Consider the following 22,153-nt stretch of genomic DNA (forward strand, 5'->3'; position numbering starts at 1 on the left):
CTATTCCAAGCACTTGGAGCAACGCAACGATCAAGATAGACAAGAGATTGTGTCAGGCACCGTGTAAAAATCTATACACATCCATTCTGTCTCTCAATATTCACAACGTCCTAACGTCTAGATACTATTATTCACCCCATTTGATGGAAGATAAAATTATTATTATTATTTTTTGTCTTTGCTATTTCTTTGGGCCGCTCCCACGGCATATGGAGGTTCCCAGGCTAGGGGTCGAATACGGAGCTGTAGCCACCGGCCTACGCCAGAGCCACAGCAACGCGGGATCCGAGCCGCGTCTGCAACCTACACCACAGCTCATGGCAAGGCCGGATCGTTAACCCACTGAGCAAGGGCAGGGACCGAACCCGCAACCTCATGGTTCCTAGTCGGATTCGTTAACCACTGCTCCACGACGGGAACTCCCAAAATTATTACTTAGAGAGGCTTTGATTGCGAGGAAGTGGCGGGAATAGGCCTCCACACCAAGACAATACTTCGCGGCAGTACGCTCCTCGTGGGAACGATCCAGGAGCAGCGAAAAGAAAGGCGAGCCGTTCCCATGGTTCATCTGACGCTCTCCCTGGGCCTGTGCTTGCGTCGTGCGCCACGTGACTTCAGCCAACATGGCGCCGCCCAGGGTGTTCCAGTGCCCACGTGGTTCCGGTAGGCAAGATGGCGGCAGCCGCTAGCCAGACTTCCTTGGATTCTTCCCCGCGCATCCTGCGATTGGTGGCCGAGTGTAGCCGTTCCAGGGCCCGAGCAGGGGAGCTGCGGCTGCCACACGGGCCAGTGGCTACTCCAGTGTTCATGCCAGTGGGCACGCAAGCAACCATGAAGGGCATCACCGCTGAGCAACTGGATGCGCTGGGCTGCCGCATCTGCCTGGGCAACACCTACCATCTGGGTCTGAGGCCGGTGGGTGGGCTCTTTCCCAGCGGGGCGGCGGAGCTTGGGGGGCCCAGGAGATGCCCCTGGGGCACGCCTCACAAAGTCTGTAGACAAATGAGTATCGAGCGTCTCGGATGGTCCAGGCCTTGTGCTGGGCGTAAGGAAACAGCGAGGATGGAAGCTGGCAAACTGTATCACAGCCAAACTTGGACCCCCCGCCCCGGGTTGGGTTCACCCCTAACCTAACCCTTTCTTCCTCTAACCCAGGGCCCTGATCTGATCCAGAAAGCCCACGGTCTCCACGGCTTTATGAATTGGCCTCACAATCTGCTGACGGTAAGATGGGTTCGAGGATGTGATCCGAGAGTACTCCTTTTGGGTTCATAGTCCCAATCCCTTTCCTGACAGCCTTGCGATGGGGTTTCCCTCAGGACAGCGGCGGCTTCCAGATGGTGTCTCTGGTGTCCCTGTCCGAAGTGACGGAGGAGGGCGTCCGCTTCCGCTCCCCTTACGACGGTGATGAAACCCTTCTGAGTCCCGAGAGGTCCGTGGAGATCCAGAACGCACTGGGTGAGCGGATCCCGGGGAGCCGCCCCTTCCCCTGACTTTTGGAGGTCGAGGTGAGACAGACCTCCTCCTCTCCTGCTTGACTTTGAGCCAGTCACTCCCCATCCCTGAGCCTCAGTTGAGTCAGTCCAAATGGGGATAGTTACTAAAAATAATGATGTAATGTCAGTAAATCTCTTATCACAGTTCTGACACACATGGTAGCTTTTAGTGTTATCTTTATTGCTATTGTTTTTTAAATAGTAAATTAGCTGGCAAAGATATTTTGAAATAATGGGGGCAACATGAGGGTATTGGGGAGACTTTAGACCCCTCCCATCTCCATTACTATCCCCTATTCCTTGATAAGGTCAGCTAACATTTTTCAGTTTCATAAAGTGCTTTGGAAACAGGTTCAAACCTTCACATCTTCTAAGCAGAGTGGTGTTTTCAGACCCCTCAATATAGATATTCTGTGGCTCCTGAATATAGATACTCTGAGTCTGGGTACTGATGTCATACTATCCATGGAACTTACAGCCCAAAAGGGAGACAAGCATTGGTGAAAACAGCATAATTAGAAAGGCAAAACAAAACAACAAAACCCAAAACAAAACAGTGCAGGTAAAGTTCATTGATGTTTCCATTTGTATGGAAAAAATAGCAACAACAACAACAACACATATATGATTTGCTTTTATTTGCATACAGAATCTCAGGGAAGAAAAATAAAGTACAAGTTTCCTGAGAGAGGGAAATTGGAGAGCTTGTAGATAGGAAGATTTTATTTTTTGGCCTCTCCTGCACTATGTGGAAGTTCCTCAGCCAGGGATCAAACCTTCAGTACAGTTGTTACCTATGCCGAAGCTGCTGCAGCACTGGATACTTAATCTGATGCACCACAGGGGAACTTCCAAAAGTAAGCATTTCATTTAATTAAAAAAAATTTGGGGAGTTGCCGTTGTGGCACAGCAGAAACGAATCTGACTAGGAACGATGAGGTTGCAGGTTCCATCCCTGGCCTCGCTCAGTGGGTTAAGGATCCAGTGTTGCTGTGAGCTATGGTGTAGGTCCCAGATGTGGCTCGGATCTGGCATGGCTATGGCTGTGGCACAGGCCTGCAGCTATAGCTCTGATTGGACCCCTAGACTGGGAACCTCCATATGCCGCAGGTTCGGCCCTAAAAAGGCAAAAAAAATTTTTTTTTTTTGACTGGGCATGCTAATATTTTTTTGGCTTAATGTGGGATCTCATTTCCCAGACCAGGGATTGAACCCAACCTGCAGTGGTGAAAGAACCAAATCCTGACCACCAGGGAACTCCCAATAGGGAGAATTTAAATTCTTTTCTCTTGGAGTTCCCTGGTGGCTTAACAGGTTAAGGTTGTCACTGCTATGGCTTGGTTACAGCTATGGTGTGTGTGGGGGAAATTCTTTTTTTTTAAATTGGGGTGTAATTGATGTGCAGTAAGCTACACATATTTAAAGTGTACCCTCTTGTACATTTTGGCATATGTATATACCCATGAAACCTTCGCCACAATCAAGATAGTGAATACATCCATCACCTCTAAAGGGTTACATGTTCTTTGTAATTCATCCCTCAATGGGCAAGAAACTTTTCACCAAATATCCTGTTGTATTTTTTTCTTTTTTCTTTTTTTTGCCCACCTCACAGCACATGGTCAGGTCAGGGATCAGATCTGAGCTGCAATCTTGACCTAAGCCAAAGCTGCAGCAATGCTGCATCCCTAACCCACTGTGCCAGGCAGGGGATTGAACCCGCATCCCAGCGCTCCCAAGATGCCTCTGATCCCATTGCGCCGAATCAGAAGCTCCCCTGTTGTATTGTTTTAAGTTCAGAGTACATTTAGCATCTTGAATAATAATGTATTCATATTATTATTTTAAAATGAATTATAGGAGTTCCTATTGTAGCACAACGGAAATGAATCCGACTAGTATCCATGAGGATGTGGGTTCGGTCCCTGGCCTCACTCAGTGGGTGGGGGAATCCAGCATTGCTGTGAGCTGTGGTGTAGGTCACAGACACGGCGTGGATCCCTTGTTCCTGTGGCTGTGGTGTAGGCCAGAAGCTGTAGCTCTGATTCAACCCCTAGCCTGGGAACTTCCATATGCTGCGAGTGTGGCCCTAAAAAGCAAATAATAATAATAATAATAAATAAAAATAAATTAAAAATAAAATAAGTTATTAAAACTTTTTTTTTTTTGGTTTTGCCCTTAGCATGTGGAAGTTCCCAGGCCAGGGATAGTACCTGCACCAAAGCAGTGAAAACTGCTGGATTCTTAACCCACTGAGCCAGAAGGGAATTACCCCCCAATTTTTAAACAATTTTTTGTCTTTTTAGGACCACATATGCTGCACATGGAAGTTCCCAGGCTAGGGGTCTAATTGGAGCTGTAGCTGCTGGATACAGCCAGAGCCACAGCAATCTGAGCCACATCAGTGACCTACACCACAGCTTGTGGCAATGCTGATACTTAACCCACTGAGCGAGGCCAGGGATCGAACCCACATCCTCATGGATACTAGTCATATTCTTAACCCACTGAACCTCAACACAAACGCCCGTAAAAATTAAAAAAAAAAAAAAGTTTTTTTTTTTAACAGCACAAATAAATGCAAGATTGGCACCCTTACTGTGAATGCCAGGTATGTGGGACTTTTGGCAGGATTCAGTCTAGGCTCAGGGAGTGTTGCCCTAGGCCTAAAACCCATGGATGAGGAGAAATGTACTAAATATCCAAAGAGGAAAGTATGTTCTGGAAAGAAGAAGCATCCAGTGCAAGGTCATGAAGCAGGGTCCCGACTGGCATGGCTGGAACAGAGACAGAGGAGGGGGTGCGTGTGTGTATGGAGGTAAAGAACCAAAAGGTGGCAGGAGCAGATCCTTCAGGGGCTTGTGTGTTTTGATTTTTTTTCTTTTTTTCTCCCTTTGGCTTTATAGGGTCACACCTGCTGCATAGGGAAGTTACCAGGCTAGGGGCTGAACTGGAGCTGATATAGCCAACAGCTTATGTCACAGCCACAGCAATGCCAGATCCCAGCCGCATCTGTGACCTATACCATAGCTCGGGACCATACCAGACCTTAACCCACTGAGTGGGGCCAGGGATCATACCTACATCCTCAGGGATACTAGTTGGATTCTTTTTTTTTTTTTTGTCTTTTTGCTATTTCTTTGGGCCGCTCCCACGGCATATGGAGGTTCCCAGGCTAGGTGTCAAATCGGAGCTGTAGCCACCGGCCTACGCCAGAGACACAGTAACGAGGGATCCAAGCCACGTCTGCAACCTACACCACAGCTCAGGGCAACACCGGATTGTTAACCCACTGAGCAAGGGCAGGTTCCTAGTCGGATTTGTTAACCACTGCGCCACGACGGGAACTCCACTAGTTGGATTCTTAATCCTGCTGAGCTACAACAGGAACTTTTTGATTTTCTTTTAGAGCAAAAAAATTAAGAATTCCCTGATGGCTTAGCGGGTTAAAGGTATTGTCATTGCTGTGGCTTGAGTCACTGCTGTGGCAAGGTTTCCATCCCTGGCCTGGGAACTTATGCATGCTGGGGGTTCTGCCATTAAAAAAAAAATTGGAGTTTCCATCGTGGCTCAGTGGAAATAAATCTGACTAGCATCCACGAGGACGAGGGTTTGATAGCTGGCCTTGCTCAGTGGGCCGTGAGCTGTGGTGCAGTTTGCAGACAGAGCTTGGATCGCGCCTGGGAACCCTCCATGCGGGTGCAGCCCTAAAAAAAAAGACAAAAAAAAAGAAATTAACAATAATATATTTTGTATATATTCCCATATAAAAATGTGTATAGGAAACAGTACCCTTTCCAGGTCTATTCTCGATCCATCTCCTTTACTACTAAAGGTCACCTCTGTTTCTGTTTTTTTCTCTTTTTGTTAAGTGGCTGTGCCCCTGGTGCATGAAAGTTCCCTGGCCAGGTATCAAACCCATGCCATAGCAGTGACAATGCCAGATACTTAACCTGCTGAGCCACTAGGCAACATCTGTTTTTTATTTTTTTCTTTTTTTTTTAATCTTTCTTTCTTTTTCATTTTTCTTTTTTTGTCTTTTTAGGGCTGCACCCACAGCATATGGAGGTTCCCAGGCTAGGGGTTGAATCAGAGCCCCAGACACAGCAACACCAGATCCAAGCCATGTCTGTGACCTGTACCATAGCTCATGGCAATGCTGGATCCTTAACCCACTGAGTGAGGCCAGGGTTCAAACCTGTATCCTCATGGATACTAGTCAGATTCGTTTTCACTGAGCCATGACAGAGACTCCCTGTTTTTCATTTCTCAGATATTCTTCCAGAGTTTATACCAAATCAAGCAAGTTCAAAACTATTGTAATTTTCTCCATGATGAGAGCATGCTATTTATGGCACATTCTTCTGTACTTGTATTTTTATTAATTTTGGAAAATTTCAAGTTTATACCAAAATAGACAACCTCACTGACCTGTCATCCAGTTCAGCAATCACCAGGTCTCGGCCATTATGTTTCATTTGTATCCCAGCCTACTTTGCTTCTCCCATGTTATTATCTGTTGGAATTTGCCTAAGACTGATGTTATTTCATCCTTTTTTTTTTTTTGGGCTGCACCTGCGGCATATGGAGGATCGCAGGCTAGGGGTCTACTTGGAGCTATAGCTGCCAGCTTACACCACAGCCACAGCCAACGCCAGATCCAAGCCGTGCCTTTGACCCACACCAGAGCTCACGGCAATGCCAGATCCTTAACCCACTGAGTGAGGCCAGGGATCGAACTCGTAACCTCATGGTTCCTAGTTGGATTTGTTTCCACTGCGTCATGACAGGAACTATTTCATCTTTAAATGTCTCATAGAATTATTTAGTAAAACCTGGAATTCCCGTCGTGGCTCAGTGGTTAACAGATCTAAGAACCATGAGTTGCAGGTTCTAAAAGTTTTTGTGAATGTAATGTTTGGTTGCTCTGTTTTTCAAGTATGTTAACCCCTTCCTACATCTGCTTGCTTTAGCCTGATAGTCATATAGGCTCAAACACATTATTTAAAAAAAAAAAAAGCCCAGGAGTTCCCGTCGTGGCTCAGCAGTTAAGGAATCCAACTAGGAACCATGAGGTTGTGGGTTCGATCCCTGGCCTTGCTCAGTGGGTTAAGGATCCGACGTTGCTGTGAGCTGTCGTGTAGGTTACAGACGCGGCTTGGATCCTGAGTTGCTGTGGCTGTGGCTTAGGCTGGCGGCTACAGCTCCAATTAGACCCCTAGCCTGGGAACCTCCAAATGCCACAGGAGCAGCCCTAGAAAAGGCAAAAAGACAAAAAAAAAAAAAGGCCCAGATTTTCTTACTTTCCTTCCCCACGTTCTGTGATTTTGAGGTCCTTTTTAACATCTTCATGTTTGTCCTTTTGCTATTCCTTGTGTTTATTGTCACATTTACAGTAGGTTTTTTTTTTCCTTTTAGATCTGTATACTGGCTTAAGTGATTGCTTTCCAATTGTGATTTCCTCCATCCTATTTCTTCTTACATCTTTTTTATCTAGAGAAGCTCTTTTGGTATTTCTTTTTTTTTAACTCTTCATATAATAATTTTTTTTCATTATAGCTAGTTTATAGTGTTCTGTCAATTTTCTACTGTACAGTGTGGTGACCCAGTTATACATACATGTATACATTTTTTTTCCCTCACATTATCTTCCATCATGCTTCATCATAAGTGACTAGACATAGTTCCTGGTGCTACGCAGCAGGATCTCATTGCTTATCTATTCCAAAGGCAATAGTCTCCATCTATTAACCCTCCTTTTAGTATTTTTTTTTAGAATGGGTTTAGTATTGCTGTACTCTTTTAGTTTTGTATGTTGAAGAAATTTTTTATTTTTCCTTCTATTTTAAATGATATTCTTGCTGGGTATTCTAGGCTGCAAATTTTTTCTTTTTAGAACTTTGAATATATCTTGCCACTGTCTTCTAGCCTGTAGTGTTTCTGTAGAGAAATCAGCTGATGGCCTTATGGGGCTTCCCTTATAATTAATGCTTTTCTTTTCTCTTGCTGCCTTTAGAATCTTCTCTTTAACTTTTGCCATTTTTATTATAATATGTCTTGGGGTGGGCCTGTTTGGGTTCAACTTGTTTGGGGTCCTCTATGCTTCCTGTATCTCGATACCTCCTTTTTTTTGTCTTTTTTTTTTGGTCTTTTTTGTCTTTTCTAGGGCCTCTCCTGCAGCATATGGAAGTTCCCAGGCTAGGGGTCTAATTGGAGCTGTAGCCACCAGCCTACACCAGAGCCACAGCAACTGGGGATCTGAGTCATGTCTGTGACCTACACCACAGCTCATTGCAACACTGGATCCTTAACCCACTGAGTAAGGCCAGGGTGCAAACCCGCATCCTTATGGATACTAGCTGGAATCGTTACTGCTGAGCTACGACTACAACTCCGGATCTCTTCCTTCTTGATTAGTCTGGTTGGGGTTGATTTTGAGTTTGTTGATCTTTCTCAAAAAACAACTTCTGGGAGTTCCCGTCGTGGCGCAGTGGTTGGCGAATCCAACTAGGAACCGTGAGGTTGCGGGTTCGATCCCTGCCATTGCTCAGTGGGTTAACGATCCGGCGTTGCCGTGAGCTGTGGTGTAGGTTGCAGACGTGGCTCGGATCCCGCGTTGCTGTGTCTCTGGCGTAGGCCGGTGGCTCCAGCTCCGATTCAACCCCTAGCCTGGGAACCTCCATATGCCGTGGGAGCGGCCCAAAGAAATAGCAAAAAAACCACAAAAAACAAAAAACTTCTGGCTTGTGGTTTTTCTTCATTTTTTTGTTTTTTTGTTTTGTTGATTTTTTTTTTTAAACAGCTTTATTGAGATATACACAGAAAATTCACACGTTTAAAATGTGTACTTTGGGAGTTCCTGTCGTGGCTCAGAGGAAACAAATCTGACTAGCATCCTTGAGGAAGTAGGTTGGATTCCTGGCCTCGATCAGTGGGTTAAAGATCCAGCATTGCCATGTGCTGTGGTGTAGGTTGCAGACCTGGTGTTTCTGTGACTGTGGTGTAGGCCAGCAGCTGTTCCTCTGATTTGACCCCTAGCCTGGGAACTCCATATGTTGTGGATTTAGTCCTAAAAAAAAGCAAAAAATAAAAATTAAAATAATAAAAGTTACTTCGGAGTTCCTGCCATGGCTCAGTGGTAACAAACTTGACTACTATCCATGAGGTTTTGATCCCTGGCCTCCCTTAGTGGATTAAGGATCCAGAGTTGCTGTGACTGTGGTGTACACCAGCAGTTGCAGCTCTGATTTAACCCCATATGCCATGGGTACAGCCCAAAAAGACACAAAAAATACACACACACACACACACACACATATGGTTTTTAGTATAGTCACAGAGTTGGGCAACCATCACCACAATCTAATTTCAGAACATTTTTGTCATCTCAAAAAGAAATCCTGTACCTTTATCAATCACACCCTCTCAATCAATTCCTATCTCCCCCACCACTAATCAATCAAGTCCTATCTCCCCCACCACTAACTGATCTACTTTCTGTTTATAGATTTGTGTATTCTAGATATTTCATGTAAATGTAATCATACAATATGTTGTCTTTATGAATTTTTTTTTTTTTTACTTAGCATAATTTCCTTTTTCTTCGTTATGCTTGCAACGTGTGGAAGTTACCAGGCCAAGGATTGAACCCATGTCACAGTAGCAACCTGAGCCCCAATGTAAAAGAATACCAGATCCTTCAACTACTGAGCCACAAGGAACTCCAGCATAACGTTTTTTGAGGTTCATCTATGTTGTAGCATATATCAGTACTTTATTCCTTTATATAGCCAAATAACAGACCAATTAATGGATATGCTTCACTGATTTTATTTTTATTTATTTGGAAGTTCTTGGGCTGGGGATTGAATCCCAGCCATAGCTGTGACCTCTGTCACAGCTGCAGCAATGCCAGATCATTAACCTGCTGCACCAGGCCAGGGATCAAACTGGCACCCCACAGAGACAAGCCAGATCATTAACCCACTGTCCCACAGCGGGACCTCCTGATCTTATTTTATTTATTTTGTTTCTTTGTTGTTGCTGTTGGTTTATTTATTTATTTATTTATTCTTTTTACAGCTGTAGCTGTGGCATACAGAAGTTCTTGGGCTAGGGATTGGCTAGAGTTACAGCTACAGGCCTACACCACATCCATGGCAAGACCAGTTGCAAGCAGCGTCTGCTGCAACTTATGCTGTACTTTGTGGCAAGGCTTAGTCCTTAATCCACTGAGCCAGGCCAGGGACGGCACCTGCATGGAGATAATGTTGTGTCCTTAACCCGCTGAACCTCAACAGGGACTCCCTTATTTTATTTTTTCATAGTTGCAGTCTTATATATCCTATATATTTTCAAATTTTTAGCTATTTTTGCTTTGGTCTTTTTTTTTTTTTTTTTTTTTTGCCACTGTGGCATGTGGAAATTCCCAGGCCAGGGATTGAACTTGCTGCACCTCAGCAGTACAGAGACAACACTGCTGTGCCATAGTAGGAGTTCCAACTGTAAGTATTTTAATTTGTGTCTCTAAAACAAAGGAGTTCTTACTCTTTTTAACATTGCAGTATAGTTGATTTACAATATATTAGTTTCTGGAGTATAGCAAAAATGATTCAGTTATACGTATATATGTATATCTATTCTTTTTTTTTTTTTTTGGTCTTTTTAGGGCCACACCCGTGGCATATGGAGGTTCCCTGGCTAGGGGTCGAATCAGAGCTGCAGCTGCTAGCCTACACCACAGCCATTCTTTTTCGTATCTTTTCCGTTATGGTTTATTATAGGATATTGAACATAGTTCCCTGTACTGTACAGTAGGACCTTGTTATTTATCTATTTTATATATAGTAGTTGATCCCAAGTTCCTAATTTATCCCTTCTCTACCCCTTGTCCTTTACCCTTGTAAGTTTTTTTTCTGTGTTTGTGAATCTGTTTCTATTTCGTAAATAAGTTCATTTGCATCATATTTTAGACCCCACAGACTTTTTTTTAAACATAACCACAATTCTATCATCTCACCTAAAGACAACTAACAATAATTCATTACCATCATCAAATGTCTGGCCTGGAGTTCCCGCCATGCCTCAGTGGTTAACAAATCTGACTAGGAACCATTAGGTTGCAGGTTTGATCCCTGGCCCTGCTCAGTGGGTTAAGGATCCAGCCTTACCATGAGCTGTGGTTTAGGTCACAGATGCGGCTCAAATCCAGCGTTGCTGTGGCTCTGGCGTAGGCTGGCAGCTATAGCTCTGATTGGACTCCTAGCCTGGGAACCTCCATATGCCATGTGTGTGGCCAAAAAAAGACAAATGTCTGGCCGGTGTTTAGAGTTTCAGTTGTTTAAAAAAATGTCAAAATTTCTTTTTTTTTTCCCTCGTTATAGCTGGTTTACAGTGTTCTGTCAGTTTTCTACTATACAGCATGTTGACCCGGTTACATACATGTATAGATTCATCAGAAGTGATTAGACAGTTCTCAGTGCTACATAGCAGGATCTCATTGCCCATCCATTCAAACGCAACAGTCTACATCGATTAACCCCAGATTTCTAGTCAATCTCACTCCCTCCTGCTCAGTAACCACAAGTTTGTTCTCCAAGTCCATGATTTTCTTTTCTGTGGAAAGGTTCATTTGTGCCATATATTAGATTCCATATATAAGTGATATCATATGGTATTTGTCTTTCTGACATACTTCACTTAGTATGAGAGTCTCTTAGTTCCATCCATGTTGCTCTACATGGCATTATTTTGTTCTTTTTTATGGCTGAGTAGTATTCCATTGTGTGTATATACCACATCTTCCTAATCCAATTATCCAAGTACCATCCAAAATGTCGATGGACATTTATGTTGTTTCCATGTCTTGGCTATTGTAAATAGTGCTGCAAAGAACATTCGGGTGCATGTGTCTTTTTCAAGGAAAGTTTTGTCCGATATATGCCCAAGAGTGGGACTGCTGGGTCATATGGTAGTTCTATGTATAGTTTTCTAAGGTACTTCCATACTGTTTTCCATAGTGGTCGTACTAGCTTACATTCCCACCAACAATGCAGGAGGTCCCCTTTTCTCTATACCCCTCCAGCATTTGTTATTTGTGGACTTATTAATGATGGCCATTCTGACTGGTGTGAGGTGGTGCCTCATAGCAGTTTTGATTTGCACTTCTCTAATAATCAGTGATAATAATAATCAGCATTTTTTTATGTGCTTGTTGGCCACCTGTATATCTTTGGAGAAATGTCTATTCAGGTCTTTTGCCCATTTTTCAATTGGTTTGTTGGCTTTTTTGCTGTTGTCAAATTTTCTTACAGTTTGTTTATTTCAGGATCTAGATAATGTCCAGATACTGCAATTGTTTGAAAGATCTCTCTCTCTCTTTTTTTTTTTTTTTTTTTTTTTTTTTTTGCTTTTTAGGGCCACAGTGTCAGTGTATGGAAGATCCCAGGCTAGGGGTCAAATCTGAGCCACAGCTGCTGACCCATGGCACATCCACAGATCCACAGCAACATGGGATCTGAGCCACATCTGCGACCTACACCACAGCTCATGGCAACTGGGATCCTTAACCCCCTGAGCAAGGCGACGTACTGAATCCGTATCCTCATGGATACTAGTTAGGTTTGTTACTGCTGAGTTATGATGGGAGCTCCTGAAAGATCTCTTAAATCTTTTTATTTATTTTTTAGGCCGCACCAGTGTGATGTGGAAGTTCCTGGGTCAGGGGTCGAGTGTGTGCTGCATTTGTGACCAGCACCATAGCTGCAGCAGTGCCGCTGTGCCACAAAGGAGCTTCCACCTTTTTATTTTTTTATTTTTTTTTACAGTGGCATCTGCTGAGCCACAATGGAACCTCCCCCCTCCCCCCCTTTTTTTTCTTTTGGCTGCCCTGTGGCACATGGAGCTCCTAGGCCAGGGATCAGATCTGGGTCACAGTTGTTACTCATGCTGCAGCCGTGGCAATGCCAGATCCTTAACCCAGTGTGTGGGGCTGGGGATCGAACCCATGTCCCAGTGCTCCAGAGATATTGCTGATCCCATTGTGCCATAGTGGGTATTCCTGCTTTTTTTTTTTTAAATGATTTTTATTTTTTCCATTATAGTTGTTTTATGGTGTTCTGTCAATTTTCTACTGAACAGCAAAGTGACCCAGTCTTACACACACACACACACACACACACACATATACATTCTTTTTCTCACTTTATTCTCCATCATGCTCCCCCACAAGTGACTAGATATAGTTCCCAGTGCTATTCAGCAACTCTTGCTTTTTAAAAAAAATTTAAGGGCGTTCCCGTCGTGGCACAGTGGTTAACGAATCCGACTAGGAACCATGAGGTTGCGGGTTCGGTCCCTGCCCTTGCTCAGTGGGTTAACGGTCTGGTGTTGCCGTGAGCTGTGGTGTAGTTTGCAGATGCGGCTCGGATCCTGCATTGCTGTGGCTCTGGTGTAGGCCAGTGGCTACAGCTCCGACTGGACCCCTAGCCTGGGAACCTCCACATGCCACGGGAGCGGCCCAAGAAAAATGGCAAAAAGACAAAAAGACAAAAAAAAAAAATTTAAGGAGTTCCTGTTGTGGTGCAGCAGAAATGAATCCAGCTAGGAACCATGAGGTTGTGGGTTTGATCCCTGGCCTCACTCAGTGGGTTAAGGATCTGGTGTTGTTGTGAGCTATGGTATAGGTCGCAGACATGGCTTAGATCTGGCATTGCTGTGGCTGTGGCGAAGGCCAGCAGCTGCAGCTCCCATTAGACCCCTAGCCTGGGAACCTCCATATGCTGTGGGTGTGGCCCTAAAAAGACCAAAAAAAAAAAAATTAAAAATTTTATTATAGTTAATTTTTAGTGTTCTATTAAGTCTCTGTTTTTCTTTCTTTTTAGGGCCACACCTGCAGCATATGGAGGTTCCCAGGCTAGGGGTGGAATCAGAGCTACAGCTATTGGCCTACACTACAGCCACAGCAACTCAGGATCCAAGCCTGTCTGCAACCTACACCACAGCTCATGGCAGTGCTGGATCCTTAGCTCACTGAGCAAGGCCAGGGATTGAACCTGCAACCTCATGGTTCCTGGTTAGAATTGTTTCTGCTGAGCCATGACAGGAACTCCCTTAAGTCTCTTTTTAATATCTACAAAATGTTGTATAGTTTCTCCTTTCAGTTCCTTTTCTTTCTTTCTTTTTTTTTTTTGTCTTTTTAGGACCGCACCTACGGTATATGGAGGTTCCCAGGCTAGGAATCAAATCAGACCTGTAGCCACTGGCCTAGACCACAGCAATGTCAGATCTGAACCATGTCTATGACCTACACTACAGCTCATGGAAACCCCAGATCCTTTACCCACTGAGGGAGACCAGGGATCAAACCTGTGTCCTCATGGATACTAGTCAGATTTATTTCCACTGAGCCACAACGGGAACTCCCCAGTTCCTTTTTTTCAAAAATAAATATTATTGGAGTATAGTTGACCCTATTTCTTTTTAATAGTTTCTTATTACATTTCCTTTTTTTTTTTTTAAAGCAATTTTCTTCTCAGAGAAAATGCTTCCTTTGCCCTATAGTGGTTCACAGAGTCTAAATTTTGCTGATGGCATCCTCAGGGTGTAGGGGTCATGTAATAGTTTTCCTGTAAGTTGGTAGTTGAATCTGCAGGTTTCAGGCAGATTCAAGTCCTTCCTTTTGACAAGAAAGTGTCACAGTGTGTATGTCTACCAGGGGACACCTGATATCTGCCAGACTCTCCCAGTGAACCATCCTGCTCCTCCCCTGGAACTGTTACTAGAAGATGCAAACTGGTGATGTTCCGATTCTGTCATTCTTTCTTTTTTTTTTTTCCTTTTTTTTTAGGGCCCCAACTGCAGCATATGGAAGTTCCTGGGCTAGGAACAGCTGCCGGCCTACACCATCCAAGCCCCGTCTGCAACCTACACTGCAGCTCATAGCAATGCCAGATCCTTAACCCACTGAACAAGGTCAGGGATTGAACCCACATCCTCATGGATACTAGTTGGTTCATTTCTGCCGATCACTAGGGGAACTCCACCTTCCTTTTTACGGCTGAATGGTATTCCATTGTATGTCTGTAGGACATTTCGCGTATCTGTTTATCTGTCAGTGGATGCTGAGTTTCATGTTTTGACTGTGGTGAATAGGCTGCTATGTACATGGGTTTGCAAATGTTTCTTTGAGATTGCTTTCAGTTCTTTTGGGAATACACCCAGAAGTGGATTGCTGGCTCATATGGTATACATTTTGCTTTTATTGCCTTAAAGTTTTTGTCTTTTTTCTTTTCTTTTTCTATCTGCACCCACCCATTACTTATGGAAGTTCCCTGGTCCAGCATTGAACTGGCACTCCCACAGACCTAAACTCACTAACCCACTGAGCCATGGCAGGAACTCTTAACACTTTTTTTTTTTTTTTGGTCTTTTTAGGGCCTCTCCTGCAGCACATGGAGGTTCCCAGGCTAGGGGTTGAATCGGAGCTGTAGCCGCTGGCTGGCCTACACTACAGCCACAGCAATGCCGGATCCTTAACCCACTGAGTGAGGCCAGGGATAGAACCTGCATCCTCATGGGTGCTAGTCAGGTTCATTAACTGCTGAGCCAGGACAGGAACTCCAGCACTTTTGAATCTTCATACTAAATTCATTTTTTAGGAGTTCCCTTCTGGCTCAGTAAGTTAAAGATCTAGTGTTGTCACTGCTGTGGTTCTAGTAATAACTGTGGTACCAGTTTGATCCCTGACCTGGGAAGTCTGATAGGCCATGGGAGTGGCTAAAATATAAATAAAACACGTTTTTATTTATTTTTTATTTTTTTTTATTTTTTGCCATTTCTTGGGCCACTCTTGCGGCATGTGGAGGTTCCCAGGCTAGGGGTTGAATCAGAGCTGTAGCCACCAGCCTACGCCACAGCCACAGCAACGCGGGATCCGAGCCGCGTCTGGGACCTACACCACAGCTCACAGCATCGCCGGATCCTTAACCCACTGAGCAAGGCCAGGGATTGAACCCATGACCTCATGGTTCCTAGTCGGATTTGTTAACCACTGAGCCACAACTGGAGCTCCTAAATCGCATTTTTAAAAAGACGACAACTGTTACGGGTATTGCTGCCATATGAATGTGCCATAAGCATAAGAAAAATCCTTCGATTTTCTGGATATTGGAATTGTGAGAAAGAACCTTTCCTTAAGGGCTGGACCATGGTTTATTTCACTAGACCTCTGCTGACAGACATTTGGACCCCCACCTTGCTATTGTCTGTCCTACCATGGTGAATCACTTTGTGCACACTTCATCTTATTCTTGAAGGATAAATTTGCATAGGTGGGCTTATATTACATGTGCCAGGATAGAGTTTTTGCTGGTGGTGGGTGGGGTTGCAAGATCAGATGTGCATTTTGTTGGGTTTTTTTTGGCCACACCCAAGACATGCAGAAATTCCTGGACCAGGAATGGAACCTGTGCCACAAGCAGTGACCTGAGCCACAGTGATGACATGCTGGATCCTTAACCCACTGAGCCATGAGAGAACTCCCAGATGTGCGTTTTGAAAAGCTCCCTCTGGTTGCTGTATAAATAGATGGAGGGGCTTAGTGGGAGTCAGCAAGACGCAGAGAGGGACTAATGGGGTCCAGCTTGTCCCCAGCTGGAGGTGGGGGCTTTCCCAGTGACTGTGCTCCTGTCTTCCTCTCCAGGCTCTGACATCATCATGCAGCTTGACGACGTGGTGAGCAGCACTGTGACAGGGCCACGTGTGGAAGAAGCCATGTATAGGTGTGTGTGTGTGTGTTTCTGTTGGGGAGGGGGAGAGGAGGAGGGGATCCTGGTCCTGCAGCCTTGTCTCCCTACCCCTCACCCAGCCTCTCTGGCTTGTGATTCGGGTCCTCTTGCAGATCAATCCGCTGGCTGGACCGGTGCATTGCAGCCCATCGGTGGCCAGACAAACAGAACCTCTTTGCCATCATCCAGGGTGGGCTGGATGCGGATCTCCGGACCACCTGCCTAGAAGGTAAAGCCACGGGCTAAAGGGATCAGGGATTTTCTTTTCTGTTCTTTTTAGGACCGCACCTGTAGCTTATGGAAGTTCCTGGGCTAGGGGGTCTAATGGGAGCTGCAGCTGCTGGCCTACATCACAACAACAGTAATTAGGGATCCAGTCTGCATCTGCAGCTCACGGCAATACTGGATCCTTAACCCTCTGAGGGAGGCCAGGGATTGAAACCGCATCCTCATGGAAACTAGTCAGGTTTTTACCCCCTGAGCCACAACAGGTGCTGCACTAGTTAGGTTCTTAACCTGCTGAGTCACAACGGAAATCCCAGGACCAGGTCTTTTCCATCACGGAGGCCCCCACATGAGCCTGACGTGCAATGGTCTGAGACTGTGGTTGTTAATGGGCAAAAGGACACTCTAGGTGGAAGGAACAGCTGAAGCCAAGGTCCTGAGGCAGCATGGAGTAGAATGAGTTCGAAGTAGAAGAATTCCAACAGCTGTCAATTTTCAGGTATTCACCAGGCTCTGTACCAAATGCTGGTCACAGATTGACCCATTGAATTTTCATAGCCATCCTGTAAGATGGGAACTACCAGGTTCCCAAGGTTTCAGAAGAGGAAGCTGAGACACAGAGCTGTTAATTTCCTTACGTCCAGCCTCACGGCTCAGATGTTGCAGAGCTGGGATATGAACTCGGACCTTGAGCTCTAAAACCTATACACTGCGCTGCTCCCTCCCTGGGAAGTAAGATGTGTGGTCAGGAGCAAGAGGTTGGGCCCAGGGCATTTTGCTGATGGTGGAGGCCCTGGGACATCACAGTGGGGTGCTAGGGAGCCCTGGAGGGCTATTGAGTGGGAGATAGGGAAAAAATCCCAGTGGGATAGGAAGCATAATCCCCATAGAGGAAGTTGGAGTGGTTGCCCAGGTGGAGGGTGACATTGAGGCCTGAACCAAGGCTATGGCCAAGGTGACGATGTGGGGTGCAGAAATGGGGGCTTTTTTTTTTTTTTTTGGTCTTCTTGCCTTTTCTAGGGCTGTACCCGCAGCATATGGAGGTTCCCAGGCTAGGGGTCGAATCAGAGCTGTAGCTGCTGGCCTACGCCAGAGCCATAGCAATGCCAAATCCAAGCTGCGTCTATGATGACCCACACCACAGCTCATGGCAACACCGGATCCTTAACCCACTGAGGAAGGCCGGGGATCGAACCTACAAACTTCATCGGATTCGTTAACCACTGAGCCACAACAGGAACTCCAGAAATGGGGGCTTTAAAGGCAGTGAGGTGTCATGGGCAAGACTCTGGGTTCTGGAGTCTGCTGGGCTGGATCCAGCCCTCTAATCTCTTGCCTCATGGATGTACACCTGGCATCACTGTGTGCTGTTGTGAAGATTGACCTGTTGTAATTTTTTTGGTCTTCAAGCTGCCCCCCCCCGCCCCCCCCCCCCAGCCCCACCCGATCCAGTCTTTTTTTGGGAGGTGGACGAGGAGGCAATGGTATGTGGAAGTTCTGTGGCCAGGGATCAAACCTGTACCACATCAGTGACCTGAGCCACCACAGTGACATCAGATCCTTAAACTGCTGCATCACCAGGGAACTCCAATGTCTTTTTTTTTTTTGGCTTTTTTTTTTTTTAGGGCCACACCCACGGCCTGTGGAGGTTCCCAGGCTAAGTTTCTAATCAGGAGCTGTAGCTGCTGGCCTACACCACAGTCACAGCAGCGCGGGACCCGAGCCGGTCTGTGACCTACACCACAGCGCACAGCAGTACTGGATCCTTAACCCACTGAGCAGGGCAAGGGATTGAACCTGAGTCTTCATGGATACTAGTCAGATTCATTTCCGCTGAGGCACGACAGGAACTGCCCCAATGTCTTTTTCCTGGAGACCCACAGAAGCACATTTCATGCCACAGCTCAGTGTGCATGGATATATACAAAAGTAGAAACCAAGGCTTCCTGAAGAATTTATCTTTGTAGGTGAGATGCTCTCTCTGGTATTTTCTGTTCTTTTTCATTAAAAGCAAAAACAAAAACAGGAGTTCCCATCGTGGCTCAGTGGTTAATGAATCCAACTAGGAACCATGAAGTTGTGGGTTCGATCCCTGGCCTTGCTCAGTGGGTTAAGGATCCAGTGTTGCTGTGGGCTGTGGTGTGGGTCTCAAATGCGGCTCAGATCCTGCATTGCTGTGGCTGTGATCTAGGCCATTGACTACATCTCCAATTAAACCCCTAGCCTGGGAACCTCCACATGCCACGGGTGCCGCCCCAGAAAAAACAGCAAAATAAAACAAAAAAAACCCCAAAAACCTGAGGGGGTCCTCTTGTGGCACAGTGTGTTCGAATCCAGCCCCTGGCATATGTGGCCTGGGGCCAGCGGTTTTAACTCTGCCCGCCTCAACCAAGTTCAGATCTGCAGTCCCCTTTCTGCAGTTCTGGAGCCTAGTTGCCCACTTCTCATATCCAGAACTTGCAGGAATTTGCAATTCATTTGGTGGCAAGATTGGACCTTTGTGGTTTTTTGCCCCAGTTATGAGCCTTTATACATTTTGCTGTAGAAATGTTACAGTGTTTGATGATGGGCTGTTATTCAGCCTGTTGGATGTTCACTGGAAAATTCTGAAACACGTCTGGCTTCATCTCAGTTTTCAGCTAAGGAAGGGTGGGCCCTGGGCTTCTCCTGAGGTGTTTTTTTTTTTTTTTGTCTTTTTGCTATTTCTTGGGCCACTCCCATGGCATATGGAGGTTCCCAGGCTAGGGGTCCAATCGGAGCTGTAGCCAGAGCCACAGCAACGTGGGATCCGAGCCGTGTCTGCGACCTACACCACAGCTCATGGCATCGCTGGATCCTTTAACCCACTGAGCAAGGTCAGGGATCGAACCCACAACCTCATGGTTCCTAGTCAGATTCGTTAACCACCACGCCATGGTGGGAACTCCTCTCCTGAGGTTTGAAGGAGAGGCTCTTACATGCAGCGGGCACTCAATAAGCGGTAGCTGAGGACTTCCCTTGAGATGCAGAGGGTTAGGGACCTGGTGTTGTTATTGCAGCAGCTCCAGTCGCTGCTATGGCTGTGTTCCACCCCTTGCCCCTGGAGCTTTCACAGATAAAGCTGTAGCCAAGATCACTAGCAGCTCCCAGGTGCGCGCGCGCACACACACACACACTCTCTCTCTCTCTCTCTCTCTCTCTCACTCTTTCTTACATTCTCTGAGGGTCTGTGGAGGGGAGGGCAGGGTCTGCCCTCAGGGCAAGGCGGAAGATGAGGAGGGGGCTGAGGCCTATCTCCTTTTGCCTGGTCACCCCTGACCTTGCCCCTCTACCCTCAGAAATGACCAAGAGGGACGTGCCAGGCTTTGCCATCGGGGGCCTGAGTGGGGGCGAGAGCAAGAGCCAGTTCTGGAGGATGGTGGCACTGAGCACCTCGAGGCTGCCCAAGGACAAGCCCCGATACCTGATGGGGGTCGGGTATGTGGAGGGGAGGGGAGACAGCCCTGCCTGTGGGAAGTGGGTACCTGGGGACCCCTGCCTCTGGGGACCTGGTGGGGAGGACCCTGTCCTGCCCAGGAGGGGACCTAGGAGGACATGGCTCTCTGCTAGGGATGGTCCTGAGGGTGCCGGTCTGGGGGGGGGAGTGTGAGGGTTGGGTGTCGGGGTTTGGGGTGTGTGACCAGGGCTTGAGGTTCTCTGCTCCCCTCCCCCACGGCCCCACCCCTAGCTATGCCACCGATCTGGTGGTCTGCGTGGCTCTCGGATGCGACATGTTCGACTGCGTCTTCCCCACACGGACGGCGGTGAGGCCCTTGGCAGGGGAAAGACCAGCGAGGGATTGGGGGAGCCAAGGTGGGGGTTAGGTGCGTTGGGAGACAACCTGGTTGACAACCTTCCCCTCCCCCCTGTCCATCCCCCAGCGCTTTGGCTCCGCCCTGGTGCCCACGGGGAACCTGCAGCTGAAGAAGAAGCAGTATGAGAAAGACTTCCATCCCATAGACCCAGAGTGTGCCTGTCCCACCTGCCAGAAGTAGGGGAGGGTTGGAGGCTGGAGGCTAGGGGAGGGCAGGGAGGGGGCCGGACCTGGCTCTGCTGAGCCCCCACCTCCTGACCCCCAGGCACAGCCGGGCTTTCCTGCATACGCTGCTCCATAGTGACAACACGGCCGCCTTGCACCACCTCACTGTCCACAACATTGCCTATCAGGTGGACCTGTGGCTGGGATGGGTGAGGCAAGGTGGGGGATGGGAGTCTCCCCTGTGCTGGTGGCTGATGCTGACACCCCTGCCCTGCAGCTGCGGCTAATGAGTGCTGTGCGCGCCAGCATCGTAGAGAAGCGCTTCCCTGACTTCGTGCGGGACTTCATGCGGACCATGTATGGGGACCCCACCCTTTGTCCCACCTGGGCCACTGAAGCCCTGGCCTCCGTGGGAATCACCCTGAATTGACCCCACTTGGGAGAAGGAGGGAGGGGATGGAAGATATTGAAGTATGTGGTGCTTTTTATTATAACAGAGTGTGTCTGTGTCTTCTTGGGGAGGTGGCCTGTCTTGGTCCCCTTCCTTATCTGAGTGTCACTGGGGCCCATGTACCCCCATCCCGCCATTGATGATAATAACAAGTATCCATAGCAGCAGCTGGTATCCAGAAATCCTATATGTAGGAAAGTGCAGCATGAGGGAGTTTCCCAGGTCAGGGATGGAAGTTGTGCCACAGCAGTCATCAGAGCCACTGGAGTTACAGTGCTAGATCCTCAACCCTCTGAGCTACCAGGGAACTCCTATTCTCTTCCTTTTTATAGGTGAGGAAACAGGTCCAGAGAGGGGGAAGTCCAGAAAGGGGGAAGTCATTTATTCAAGATCACGGCCAAGGAGGTGGCAGCCAGGCTCTAGAGCTCTGGCTCTTTGCCTTGACTCTTCAGACCTGTGGCTTCATCTCATTGTCAGTAAACACAGCAGTGATAGTAAGTGTGATCTAGCAGGCACTTAGACTGAGCCTGGCACTGTTCTCAGTGGTTGTCAAGTGTATTTAATTCATTTTACAGATGAGGAAACTGAGGTTCAGAGAAATTGAGTCACTTGGTCATTACTACCCAGCAAATAAATAGACCTAGGATCTAGTCCAGATATGGCCAGTTACAGAGCTCTTAGAAGGTAAGGTTATTTATTTATTTATTGCAATTTTTTTTTTTTGGCTGTACCCACAGCATGCGGAATTTCCTGGGCCAGAGATCTAACTCAAGTTGCAGCAGTAACCCAAGCCACAGCAGTGACAATACTGAGTCCTTAACAACTAGGCCATCAGGGAACTTCTGAAGATAAGGTTTAAGTAAAAAAAAGTAGCACATTTATAGCATCTACAATTTAAATATCATAAAGAATTCAACTACATTTATCAGTTTGTGTATTCTTCCAGAAATTTTCCACCTGTACATTAGTTTCGTGAATGTTGCCATCCTTTACATGCAGTTCTGTACCTTGCTTTTCTTCCTTTTCTCTTAGTGTAGCTCAAATTGTTTATATGTCACTACAGGAAAACTTCCTCAATCCTTTTTTTATAGCTGCTACATAGTATTTATTTCATGAGCTCCATGGATGGGCAGTTAGGATGTTTCCAGGTTTCTGCCGTCATCGTCAAGGCTGCAGTGCCAATCATTTTGGGCCATCT

The 22,153-nt window shown here is 46.6% G+C and overlaps 1 protein-coding gene across 1 annotated transcript; it reads left to right on the forward strand.

Annotated features, from left to right (window-relative positions):
• Positions 1-612: 612 nt before the first annotated feature.
• QTRT1 (queuine tRNA-ribosyltransferase catalytic subunit 1) lies at positions 613-20,998 on the forward strand. Its single transcript, XM_047777063.1, has 10 exons — positions 613-915; positions 1,156-1,224; positions 1,320-1,458; positions 16,198-16,276; positions 16,396-16,511; positions 19,825-19,963; positions 20,214-20,289; positions 20,407-20,516; positions 20,605-20,692; positions 20,782-20,998. The coding sequence occupies exons 1-10, from the start codon at positions 673-675 to the stop codon at positions 20,932-20,934; spliced, it is 1,212 nt and encodes a 403-aa protein (XP_047633019.1). The 5' UTR covers positions 613-672; the 3' UTR covers positions 20,935-20,998.
• The last annotated feature ends 1,155 nt before the right edge of the window (positions 20,999-22,153 follow it).

This window comes from Phacochoerus africanus, chromosome 4, assembly GCF_016906955.1.
Source record: "Phacochoerus africanus isolate WHEZ1 chromosome 4, ROS_Pafr_v1, whole genome shotgun sequence".
Taxonomy (NCBI): domain Eukaryota; kingdom Metazoa; phylum Chordata; class Mammalia; order Artiodactyla; family Suidae; genus Phacochoerus; species Phacochoerus africanus.